Source organism: Delphinapterus leucas, chromosome 4, assembly GCF_059928025.1.
Source record: "Delphinapterus leucas isolate spDelLeu-1000000601 "Yukka" chromosome 4, BTC_Dleu_Yukka2, whole genome shotgun sequence".
Classification (NCBI taxonomy): domain Eukaryota; kingdom Metazoa; phylum Chordata; class Mammalia; order Artiodactyla; family Monodontidae; genus Delphinapterus; species Delphinapterus leucas.
The window spans coordinates 55,827,418-55,841,328 of NC_143132.1; the positions used below are offsets into that span (position 1 = coordinate 55,827,418).

The window sequence follows — 13,911 nt, forward strand, 5'->3', positions numbered from 1 at the left end:
TTTAAGTTTCCTTTAGAGTTTGAGTTCTTAAAGTTTTGAGTACATCTCTTTTTGTAATAAACTGGATTCAGACTTGTCATTCTTCTATAATTAAAGAAAACTGGTGAAGTTACATAAGCAAATATTCATAAGCACATAGTATGTAACAGGTATACATACACAGAAATACATACAAACTGTATACGTAGATATGACCAAGACAATTTTTTATCTGACTGAGGCTAGAAATAAAATGCTACTCACTATAAAATACATGTGAGTTTCTCAGAAAATTGTCCACAACACCTATATTAAAATAAGCAAGGGTAATTGTGAAAATGCAGATTTCCACTCCAGATATTCTAATTCAGTAGGGCTCAGGAATATGCATGTTAAACTAATGCCAAATAACATACTTATGCACACTAACATTTAAGAACTTCTGATATTGAGACTCGGGGGTGGGAGAGAGCTGGAGCTTGTCACCACGTGACCCTAGATTGGACAGAGGGACTCACATTGGCTGGAGCAAGGATTGGAGGGGGGGGAAAGGCAGGCACCCAATCTCCTCGTGGGATAATGTACAGAAGGTACCTGATAGACAGTAAGTGTTCAAAAAGTGTTAATTCTCTTTCCTCTGACATGGCTCAAAGAAAACACAATCAACAGCTGAGCATGCCTGGGGGCTTCTTACTGTTTCCTCCTCAGTTTAGTACATTTTATTTTGCTTTCATGTGACCTCACTTGGGAGGAGATCCGCAGATTCTCTCCAGAGACACGGGGAATCCCTCCTAGTCTAATTTATACCTTGACTTATTATATGTTTTAAAATTAGATTTAGGTACTGATAAAAATTCAAATAGCAGAGTACAGAGGCCTGTGGGATTTTTCTTCTCACGTTTCACAAAAAATTTAACAGCTTACTGGTTTCAGATCAAAACTCTAGAAGCCTCCATCACCACATTTCCTGTTTGTAACTGAACAAAGTACACACAAAAGATTTTAAGAAACAGAAGAGAGAAAAAACTGAGGTACAGATAAGACAAGGTTTACTGCCACACTGCTTCTAACATAACAGAGCAATATTACTTAGAAAAAAAGTTTGTGGGAGCCTTTTTAATCCATACATTTGCCTATGGCTACATAAGGATTTTTCTGAGAAAAGAAGCATGCCAGGTAAGTGGCATTTTAAATTCTTGTGTTCAATTCCTATGCCTAAGAATTTACATAATAATTTCCAAGCCTCTAGCAAAAAGACACTTAAGGTTTGGAAAGTAAATTAGTTTACAGAATTATTTTTTAAATGTGGGATAACTTTTACCACAATTAGAACATATTTTGAAATATATTAATAAGCATAAGTTGACTACTTTCTCTTAAAAAGTTGGACAGTGTTTTATAATATAAAGCTAGTTGTAGCTATTCAGTAAGTGTTCCTTGATAATCACGCCATTTAAAGTACTTATTTTTAAAGGAACTTTCGTTGACCATGCATATTCCTCTTTAGTTTAGTTTAGTTCTAAAGCAGGTTAGGAGTAACAACATTCTGGGATTAACATGTACACACTGCTATATTTAAAATGGATAACCAACAAGGACCTACTGTATAGCACAGGGGACTCTGCTCAATATTATGTAACAACCTAATCAGGAAAAGATTTTGAAAAAGAATAGAGACATATATACCTGAATCACCTTGTTGTACACCTGAAACTAACACAACATTGTTAATCAACTATACTCCAATATAAAATATAAAGTTAAAAAAAATAAAGCTGGTTAGGAGTAACAACATTCTAATTCCTTGGATTTTAGGCGCTATATTATCTTCCCAGAAATCAATTCAATCATCAACTTTCAGAGAGATGACAATTTGCAAAGACCAGTGAAAATCCCATCACCTGTGGAATAGATTATGAGAGTTGAATCCACATTGATTAGCCGAATGTCTGCTCCACATTGACTATCATCTATCATTCCTCCTTTATTCTTTTACGTACTTTTAACTTCCTTAATAAGCATCTTTTTGTAATAAGAGAAGACATGCTTATTATATAACGTGGGAGAACTGTGAAATATATATGAAAAAAAATTTACATAGTTTTCATCACCTTAGAAAAATAAGATATTATGTTGTATTTCCTTCCAACTTTTGCTTCTATATATCTTCACGGTTTGCTTTTCATAACTGAAATAATAATGTAAATAAAATCATATGTTCAGCTTTTTTCACTAACATAACCATCTCCATCTTTATGATAACTTCTGCTTAGGTGTTTTACATGAATGCACAAAGTGACATCTTTTGTGTTATAGTTTACTTAGTTGTTTATTGTTAGACATTAATGTTGTATACAGTCTTTTTATATTTTAAATGACAGAAAGATGAACAGCTCTATTGCTTTTTCTATATTAAGGGTTATTTTCTTAGAAAAGATTTCTAGACATGGAATTACTGAATAAGAAGTTATGCACATTTTAAGTCTCATTATTGCCAAATTGCTTTTCCAAGGCTGATGCCAATTCACTCTCATCCTAGAGTGTTTCTCCTTAACAAGCTGGTCTCATTTTAAAAAATCTTTACTAATTTGATAAGCACAACATGCTAACCCATTGTTTAATATGTTTTACTTTGATTATAATGAGGATGAAAATTTTTGCATGGGTTTTTAAACTGTTTATAATTCTGTCATTTGTGAATTGTCTAATTACACTTTTGCTTATAATTGTGCTAATAGTATTTTTAATATCAATATGTATAAGCCATTTATAAAGATAATAGATATTTTAATTCCTGTGAATTTGTTTCCCAGTGTTTTGTTCCATGGATTTTAAAACTGATTGATTGGATTAATCACACAGGGAACATAAACTGATGTATGGTTTTCACAATTCTCTTTATCTTTTCCAGGTACATATATTAGCAAAGAAAAAAAACAATTGTTCCAGTTTTGCTAGTGCCCTGCAAGAAATGGACTTAGCAATACTATGAACAATTGCTATGAGCTGACAGTCATGGGGAACTTGGCAAGGGTGGGAAGGCCAAAGGCAGTGAATATGATGTTCAACTATTTCTCATTAATTAATTTTAAATTTGGAAGGGATGATAAAATTTCCTTCACAGTATTTCATAGTTTATGTTTAGATCCCTTCAGGTGCTATACAGGAGCTCCTCCATTGTCAGTTAAGACCTACGGTTCCACAGAAGAGATAAAATGTATACAGTATTTGCCATTAAAGCCTCATAGATCTTAAAAGCCAAGAAACAAAACCAAAAATCAAAAATCCTTAATGTGAAAGGAGAGACTCAGATTATAGTATTTTTTACATTAGACAGGTGAAGTAAAAAAGAAAATAACTGTGAATACAATGGAAAAGTGAGATTATTCCTAGTTGAGTAAAACAATGTATGAAAAGAAAAACCCAAGTCTTTCCTTTTCTCCTACCTATATGCCTTGTAGTCACTGCATCAATAAATGTGCCAGCATCCTACTTTCTACTGTGCTTCTGCATTCACATAAAATCAATATTAGCTAAATCAAAGGCAAAAACAACTCCTTTGGGCTACCATTAATTTAGTTTAAACAATGATTCACAATTTAGTTACACCTCGCTGTTTTTCAAAAAAAGGATTTTCATTGTCTTTTCTCACTTTTCTCTTCCCGTGAGCCTCAATCACCTTTTGAGAACAATGAAAGCCTGTCTTTTAGAGACTAGATAGGACTGATTTATGAATCATCTTTTAAACTCAGATGTTCTTTAAATTAAAAATAGGTCAAAGACAGTGTTTCATCACTTAATTTAGGTAACATTTGACAGGCGATTTCAAGAAAACTTGACCCAGGAATGTTTGCCACTTAAAGGTCACAGCTGTGAGAAATAAATATCCACAAATTGCTAGTTAATAATACATAAATAAATATTGGACTCTTTTCCAGGCATTTTTTTCATTTAATTTATTCAGCATTCCTGAATTAAAAAGAAGAGAGAAAAAATTAACAGGCCTTCTTAAAACATTAAAGAAACATAGTAGTTACAGTATTTTGTTGGATGAAAGTTTCCACACACCCATGCCATCCTCAGAGGCTCTTACCAAGGTGCTTCTCCAATAGGAAACAATAAGTACATATACAAAATGGAGCAGCTACATACAGATAAAGAGAGGTTTGTCTACAGCAGGGAATTTGGCAGCACTTCAATCCCAATAGGATTTCCCAAGTTTACCAATTCCAAGTTTAATTATGAAAGAGACAGAGTCTAGTACTGGAGGAATCATAACATACTGTCTTAAAATCTACCCTCCATCTCACTCCTGTATGTCCACTTTCCTCCATTAAATTCAGCAGGTATTGGTTAAGAGGAATCGTGATGTACTAGAAAGAGGGGACCTTCATGTCACACAGGTGGGGATCTGAACTCCAGTTTTACAGCTGGCTTAGTGTGAGGGTCAGTGTTTTGCAGAAAGTCACACAGCTAGTAAGTGACTACACTCCTCTTTCCCTATATTGTTTGAAAACAGATGTTCCAAAGCTTCACATTGCCATTGTCCCTCTCCCCATCATGGCCCCTCCCTGACATACATCATTCACTTCTCAAATAACCTTCTATTCATAATAGACACATTTAAATTTGGCAGTTTTCAAATTTTGCATTAAAAATAGTATCTTAGGGCTTCCCTGGTGGCGCAGTGGTTGAGAGTCCGCCTGCCGATGCAGGGGACACGGGCTCGTGCCCCGGTCCGAGAAGATCCCACATGCCGCGGAATGGCTGGGCCCGTGAGCCATGGCCGCTGAGCCTGCGCGTCCGGAGCCTGTGCTCCGCAACGGGAGAGGCCATAACAGTGAGAGGCCCACGTACTGCAAAAAAAAAAAACCCAAAAAACAAACAAAAAAAACAGTATCTTATTTACTTGAAAGCCTGGGACTAGATTTGAGAATCTCTTCCAGTGATTAGTCCACGACTCTAATGCCTTTTACTGATGGGATGATGCGGATGGACAGTGGTGGCAGAGGCTGTGTGGACAGTGACAACATGCCACATCAAAGAGTCATCAAGCATGTGCCTAGTTTGACACCAATCGATCACCACAGTAGGAAACATTCATTTTATGAGTAGAATCCATGGGGATTGTAATATCAGAACTTTCATGTTGAACTTTCTAGGGTGCCTAAAATAAATATATACATTCATGGAATGCAAAGAAGAGATGGTCACTGCTCTGAGAGAGTTTACAAGCCAAGAAAGAGAAACCATCAAGGGAAGCCATATCCTATATACTATAAACTCACACACTTGTCTCAGTTACAGATCCTCTGAAGGAGAAGTAGTTAAGGCATTATATGTATTGCTTTTCTATTGTTAATTGTTTAAGTAAAGGCTCCTGTATGAATCAAACCTGCCAGCAGAAAGACATTACATTTGCTTAGCTGGGTTTCCTTCCAGAGTACATGTAATTGTGAATTCCAAAGACAGCACCTGCCAAGAACTTTTGGCTTTAAATGAGTCAGAGGTCTTATAATTAAACCTACTACTATTAGCCCCTGGTAGTTGAAAGCTGTTTAGAAACTGAAATCATGGTTTTCCTAGCTGTCATTGCCTCACTAACAACTTCCTGATGCTTTTGGCTTTTTAACAGTACAAATAGTTAAATTAAAATTGTGTAGGAGTTCTTTTTAAATTGATAAAAGCTACGTAAATGAAAGTAATTGCAATTAATGAATAATGATACTAAAGATAGCATATGTCAGGCAAGAATTTTTAGGTCCTTTGCACATGCACTATTATAAGAGGGACTGTCTGTATTGAATAGATACCCACATGGGGCTAGAGTACTTTCTATACTACATATGGAAAGTAACTGGGTAAGGGGAGGTACAAAGTATGTGTGTGAGTGTGTGTATGTGAACATTTACACAAATCTACCATTCAAGTTGAAAGTCTCCATCATTTAGCTATTCAATATCTTCTTATCTCTGTGTGTTTTGTTTCGTTTATCAAGATGGGGGCATTTATTGTTGTCAATCAACAAATTATGAAAGATACCAAGAATGTGATGAAATACAAAGCTTCTAAATGAAAATCTTCCTATTTGTAACTCAGATCACATTACAAAGGAAAAATATCTTGGAAAGCAGAAGGGTTAGAAAAGAATCACAGACTCCTAAAAAGAGAGGAACACTGGAGACCATGCTAAACCAACCCCCCACGTTAGAATTCAGCCTGTGTTTTAAAAGGCCTCCAATTGATTATGTAAAACAAATTTACTGTTACCGCAAAGACAAAACCCAGCCCTAAAGGACTGTGCAGTGTAGTCCATGTTCTTACCTTGGAGTTGCTGACATATTTCATGAAAATTATTAGGGACTTTCCTAAAGCCTTTAGTGTAAGTGTAGTCTTATGATATTGGTTTGGTTATTTCTTTGTAGCTGAGAGAAAAATTGTCTTCTTGTAGCAATTAATGGACTAATACAACTTTTCAGTGCACCCTTTAATTTAAAAGGAGAAAGGAAAATTTCTAATTGAAATATAATTTTTGCAAATGATAGGATAATTTCTAGCTAGAATTAGTGTAATTTTTTAAATGAAATTAGGGCTTTCTGCTTACTGTCTTGAAGTATACCTTTTTATTTTTTAATATTTATTTATTTATTTGGCCGTGTCAGGTCTTAGTTGTGGCATGCGGGATCTTCACTGCGGCACGAGAGATCTTTCATTGTAGCACACAGGTTTCTCTTTAGTCGTGGTGCAAGGGCTCTAGAGTGTGCAGGCTCAGTAGTTGCGGTGCACAGGCTTAGCTGCCCCACTGCATGTGGGAACTTAGCTCCTTGACCAGGGATTGAACCGGCGTCCCCTGCATTGGAAGGTGGATTCTTAACCACTGGACCACCAGGGAAGCCCTGAAGTACACCTTTTTATACTGTGCTATATTTTATTTACCCAAACCACAGTATATACTAAATACTAGATGCTGTGAGAAATGGAAAAAAACTAAGTATGAAGGAGATTGATTTTATTAATTCTCCCAAGGGTAATAAATTCTAGAGATTTGTTATAATTTTCTATGTATTTATTTGCTCTCTTACCCTTCCCTCAGAAAGAGTGGTATTAGAAGTACACAGAACAGTATAAAGGACAACCAAATACATCAACACAAAGAGAAAATAAGGAGCAAGGTGTACGATTAGTTCACAAATATGAGTAGCATATAATTCCTAGAGATTTAGTTAAGATAGAGTGTGTGTCAGATGATACACAAGGCCAGACAGATGACCAGTGACAATATTCACATGGATTATAAGAGTAAAAATGAACGTGTTCTTGAGGAGATCCTCAGCTTCTTATACCTGATGCCAAGCGATGTATTAAGCAATATCTTCTAGTCCATAGCATCTCTATAATTAATAACTTCAACAGCAAGTTTCATACAGTTGGTTCTTTTTCTTAGAATGAGTTTTATTTTGCTCTGATAACAAAGACAGAAAATGTAGAAATGGAAGAGAACAAAAAGAGCAACAGAGAGTTAATTTTTATTTTCTGGCTACAACCTGAAGTTTAGTTCTCTGTTGCTATTTTAGGCAGGTCATCAGCTGAGATGGAAGCAAGTTTGATATTCTCTTAAGAAATCTTGGGTACATAACTGGCACATGTCCCAGTCCAGAAATCATCGAAGCCACCATTTAGAGGTTGATCCAGGGAAAACCTACAGGGAGGGTCAAAAATCTCCTCCCAAAATCAGTTTTGTACCCTTTAAGCATGTGTATAAATGAATGAACAAATTCCTAAAATATGTCATGGGGATTTGATGTAATAATTCTAGACTGGACTATTTCTAAAGCAAGGTTACAAGTCACCCAATTTGGCTAAAGGTAAGTTATCAAAACATCCATCAAATTCTTAATTTTAAGCAGTGCAGCTTTTTGGTCAATGTGTTGTGTTCTTAGGTAAGTTATACTATACTACTTTGTATTATGGTATATAATTTCTAGGCTGAAAATAAAAAGAAATAATAAAGAACATCTACCAAAAACAATAATTTGAATTTTAAGTGCAGTAGTTAATCTTCAGTCATTCTCTCTCTGACAATGGCTAGACAAAACAACAATTTCATGAGGTTACTCTTGGTTTATGCAGGTAGAACCATGTTGAGGGCATACAGGAAAACATCCATTATTCTGTTCTCATAGTAGGAGAGTGTGCATTTAATACGTAAAAACAAACATATTAGGTCTTTAAGGTAAAGGTTGAAGAAAAGAGAATGGAAGCACATCCCCATTTCATGCTTCTCAAAATTATTATGTGGTCTGTGAAGAGATTGTTTCCACTCACCCTGACTCTTATGTTTTATGCAAGCATCAGAGTTTTATGCAAGCATATATGTCCTAGAGTTGCAGTAGAGCTCAGCTAGTGTTATTTTCTAAATTTCTTTTTCTGGAGATTTTAATGACACTAATCAAACTTCCCAAAGACTGATTTTCTAAACAAGAAAATAAAATTTTACCTTTATAGTTGTTACCACCCCTATAAATCTACTCAGATAGCTAGCTGTTAGCTCCAACTTCCTTGTATCAAGTTTTCTAGGAAACAAATAATAATCATTAGATTTTTTTGGCAATATAGATTCTGGGCAGAGAGAATTAGGCTGTGGTTGATGAGTAGTTTCACCAAAGCTACAGTGAACACTCTCCTCACAGCGATCTGTTTTCCACCTGCTGGGAGATAGATAGGTCCTTTCTCAATAGTACTAGAGACAAATGTAGCAGAATCTTCACTTGGTCTTTTCCTGGGTTGTGGATGTGTCTAGATGTCATACTTGATCAGAACCTTTCTTTTGGCCCTGGTTATTACATTTATCCTTCTTCATCCACTCTTCATTTACTTAGTTGGCACATGTTTAGTGAGCACCTACCTTGTGCTGAATAGGTTGCCAAAATAATAGTGGGAGTCTTACTAGTAGTAAGATAATAATAATAACAATAGCTACCATTTATTGAGCATCTATTAGTAAGAAATGTTATTCTACAAATTTCATTATATGTCTTAATGAATACCCATAACAATAGGTACAATGAGGAAATTAAAGAATGAAGATAAAGATCAATAAATCATTCTTTCTGTCCTTTGGGTAGCTCACAGTCTAGTGAGTGAGTGCTTCAGAAAGAAGGTACTTTTGAAGGATGACTAGGAGTTTGTCAGATGGCCAAGGCGGAAAGTATTTCAGGAAAAGGGGCAAATATACAGACATAAAGGCATGAAATGGTAAGTATGGTATCTACTGAAAATTGCAAGTGCTTCAGAATGATTGAAGCATGGTATATTATTGGGTGGATATAGTAGGTAAGTCCTAAAAGACAGGCAGGAAACTTAAAGTAACATTTTGTGGAAATTACTTATGGTAAGGAAAGAAAAGTGTTACATCCTCTATGTTTAGGGAAGAGATAGGAGCAGGTACCTTCTCCTGAAGGACCTATGCCACAGGCTCCAAAGAAAAAACAAAGGGACAACTTTCTCCAGAAACCATGGAGGAGAAGAGTGTATGGGGATCATGTGTGTAAAGATAGTAGCTGGGTTAAGAGTGGTGTTTGATGGAGCAAGGATTAATGGAAAGAGCCATCAACATAAAGTCAGGGCCAACTGAACTAATAGGAACAGAGGCCAAATTGACCTGAGCAGGGTCTGCTTAGTATTGTGTTTTAAAATATTGGCCTTCAAGACACCAAAATTCTTTGAGATGTGCATGTCCTTTGATCCAGCAATTCATCTTCAGGAATTTTTACCTTAAAAAAAATTAAGGTTGGGTGTATAGTTTTAGCTAAAGCTAGTCATCACAAGATTTCTTATATAACTAAAAATTAGAAGCAACTTAAATGTCTAATGATAAGGGATTGATTAAATAAATTATGGGGGCTTCCCTGGTGGCGCAGTGGTTGAGAGTCCGCCTGCTGATGCAGGGGACACGGGTTCGTGCCCCGGTCCGGGAAGATCCCACATGCTGCGGAGCGGCTGGGCCCGTGAGCCATGGCTGCTGAGCCTGCGCGTCCGGAAATAAATAAATAAACAAACAAATAAATAAATAATGGAAAATCCATACAGTGGAATAGACAGCAGCTAAAAGAAATGGAAGAATATTTTGCTTATAGGAAAAGACTCATGCTATAAAATTATCAGGGGAAATGTAAATAACAGTATAGTCAGTATAACTAAATCCTATGCCTCCGACCATAACAACTTCTACTCAGAAAATAATAATAAGTTTGGAATTGTATTAACCAAGGTGTTCACAGTGATTGTCTCTTGATAGTAGGATTAGAGTTGATTCTTATCTTTTTGTTTTGCTTATCTGAGCTTACTAATTGTTTTTAACTTTGAACATACATGATGTGTATAATAAGTCTGGTCTCTTTGTAGCAATTAAAGTTCATTTATTTCAGTGTCACCAAACACTGACTGTAGAGGGTGAGTGATGAGAGTCTACATTTGGCTGAGTGAATAACCTAAAATGATAGTTGTAACATACCACAAGAGAAAATATAGTGTGTGCACTCAAATTGCTTTAAAATGTGAATGAACTTAGAACTGTATCTAGACTGTGGGTCCTTAAGGGACATACACAAGGAAAAGAAAAGAAGAAAACTCTTTAATAATAGAATCATTAATTTAATCATTACTTTAATAACAGAAATCAGAAATTAATAACCCTATACTGTGACAGCAAAGAGGGAAACTGAGACCCATCTGGCAAGTGAGACAGCTTGCTGGCCCGGCTGTTCACCATGATAGTTAAATCAACCACCTGAAAGGGGTTATTATCAACAGGAGGTGGGGAACAATCGAGCTCTGAAAGTTTGCTTTAAAAATTTGCTTTAACCCAGCAATTTTACTCCCAGGAACCTTTCTCCAGATAAGTCCACATACATGGAAAATGTCTATCCAATGGAGTTTCTTGCGTTATTGTTTGTAAGAAAAATGTTTTAAAAATCAGAATGTCCATCTTAGAGAATTGGGTATATAAATTATATTACAGTAACACTATGAAATTCTATGCAACCACTAAAAATAACATACTAACATGGTAAAAATCCCCCAAACACAGTGGTAAGTTTTTTTAAAAAGGCTAATAAGTGTAATATTAGTGTCCCATTTATGTTTTAATAGAGGACCTTAAGTGTTATTCTATATTTGATGGTTGGAATTTTTAAAATTTATACTCAGCAGGCACTTGTTTTTTTAAATAAACAATTAGACAAAAATCAAATCTAAAAATATGTGCAGTATCATATAACTAGAATTTTTAATATATTTAAAATAGTTTATTATATTATAGAATTCTTTAAGTATTTATGGGATTATGTTCATGATGAATAAATTAGGCGCCTCCAAATGTTAGTGTTTTTAACCAAATTAATTGGTAGCTCTATTGCAGAAGATAAAAGACTGCTCAAGTCTTCTCAGTTTTCTAATACTTTATGAAATATAAAAATTCCCTGAAAGAAAATGAAACCACTCATTTCACTACCATTATCAGTTAACTTTTCCCATTTATTAATTCTTGAAAATTTTTTATAAATCCTGTAGTATATGTCTGGCACAGCAGAGTAGAAGGCAGAAATGGTCCTATTCTCTGTGGAGCATATAGTATTTTGAACATCTAACTACATGGTACAAAATTAAGGAGGTAGCAGACATTAGTAGACAGGTGTTAAAAGAGACACAAACTAGTTCAAACAAAAGCAATGTATAGATGAATAAGTGATATGCAAATTATATGCATATATGTATATGTACATCTATATCATAAATAAATATATATTTAATCACCACTATGCCTAACTATGCTCATTTAAAAATAAATGATGCCAATAAATAAATAAAGCAACTCAAATACATAGAGGGCAGTTCAACCACCACTGCAATGTTAATAATTCAAAGAAAATTAACAACTCAAACGTCAAATCTGAGATTCAGAAAATAAGTAAAACAGAGCAACACAAAGAACATCTGGATTTAGGGAGTCTTTATTTGATGGTTTAAAGACAGGCTATAGGGAAGTAAAGCTAATTTCCCTCCTATTAAAGGTTCTGCCTCTTCTGCTTATTGTGTTTAACGTATTTGGATTTCTTTGAAAGGGCTTAAAATGTTCTAGGCAGCCACAGAGAGAGAGTTGGGACTATGAAGGAACATAATCTCTATTGTAGCTATTTTCACATTGCATTTCTAATTATATGCTCACACATTCACATCCCCAACTAAACAGAGTTCCTTGAGGGCAAAGATTCTGTTTTCTTTACCTTTGATTCCCTAATATAGGGCATAGTTCCTGGCACAGAAGAGATACTGACTGAATACATAAATATATAGTATTATACAATCACAAGTTATTTTTCTGGGGTCAGTATTCACATGGGTACACGACTACTAAGATAATTAGCTGAATTTTATATATGTATGTAACTATATCTCATATTTTATAATATATTTACAAATATATTTGTAATTAGGCTAATTATCTTAGTAGTCACTCATATATGTGTAAAGATTGCCATAGATAATCAAGGGCAACTGACAGGCAATATCCCACAAAACCCCCTTTACAGCTCAGGAATGAAAAAAGAGGCCTTCGCAGAGGGGAAGAGCAGAATCAACCCTCCATTATCTGCTCATGGAGCTCTAAATAGTATGAGAAAACTCCTTATGGCCAGTCTTGACAAAACTGGGTTACTATTATTTCAGTATTATTGTTTTATCCCAACACACAGTGTCCTACAGTACTGGGATTAGTAGAAGGTGATAAGTGATTCTCCATAATAATGAAAGCATGGATTCAATATGACTACAGACAAAGGATTAAAGAAACGGGAAAAGTATAGCCTATTATGACTCTGCATAATATGGAAGTTCTTAATTTTGAACCAAAGTTTTTATAACCTGTCACTATTTGTCAAATCTTAGTAGCTAGACTAAAAATGTCTTCCATTTCATCTTTACTAAGAATGTGGAACACTTGCTTCCTTTTACCCAGGCGGGAATTTGAATACCCATTTTGAAATCTGTAAAAAGCCTTTGGCTGTCAATGCTAACTAATTTCTTGACAGAGATTTGTCCTTTGTTGTGAATAAACACAGTGGTTTTAATTGTGGGAATACCTAGCTCAAAACAAATGAGTATGCAGCTACTATATTAAGCGTGTGTTTTCTTCTGTTCACAGAAAACTCTGAATGCCAGTTTTATGTCTGGGCAATTCTAGCCTTCTTGTGTTTAGCTCTGACTATATCGCTTATCTTCAACATTTCCCACTATGTGGAAAAGCAGCGACAAGGTAAGACATTTTCAGAAATAGCCATATGAAACCTGCTTGAGTGGACATTGAGTCACTGGAAAACCTACAGAATAAGACGATTTTATGAAATGTTATTCAGTAAGATATTTTTATCTGTAGAAAATCTATTTGGTACTTTTTTTTCACGCTGAGGGTTCTCTTAATTTAAACATGTAATCATGTTAGAAATGTAAACAGAATCCCAATTTTAGCTTTATCTCTACTAGAGGGTATAGCGTAGGAAGGGATTATCCTGGGAAAATGTATTTTTCCATCTTCCTCCTCCAGTTGAACAACTCATGAAATTGTAGCCTATTCTGGAGCATCTGTAAAGGTTCTTTCTGGTGTGTGATGACAAGAGTGAAGACTAGGTCTTTAAGGTTCCACACAAGTCTATTCAAACTTCTCAGCAACAGTCGGCCTCTAGAGTGCAGCAGGCTTGGTTGGGATCAGAAGGGAACTGGAAAAGCAATAGACTGAACCACGGGCTTTTTATCAAACACTCCCAGAGTCTAGGATCTGCCACCGACGGCTTTTCTTTCCATTAAGCTGGGCAGAAGTATTAACCACGTGGCTTTCACCCTCTTGTGCCGTGATTGAATTAGTGTGGTGCGCATCAA

The 13,911-nt window shown here is 35.4% G+C and overlaps 1 protein-coding gene across 1 annotated transcript in view; it reads left to right on the top strand.

The window, feature by feature from the left end:
- Positions 1 to 997: 997 nt before the first annotated feature.
- Positions 998 to 13,911, top strand: part of TRAT1 (T cell receptor associated transmembrane adaptor 1) — a 36,490-nt gene continuing 23,576 nt past the window's right edge. Inside the window, exons 1-2 of the mRNA XM_022597661.3 lie at positions 998 to 1,155; positions 13,181 to 13,291. Coding sequence (XP_022453369.1) covers positions 1,149 to 1,155; positions 13,181 to 13,291 — 118 coding nt within the window. The 5' untranslated portion in view covers positions 998 to 1,148. The remainder of the gene's footprint in view (positions 1,156 to 13,180; positions 13,292 to 13,911) is intronic.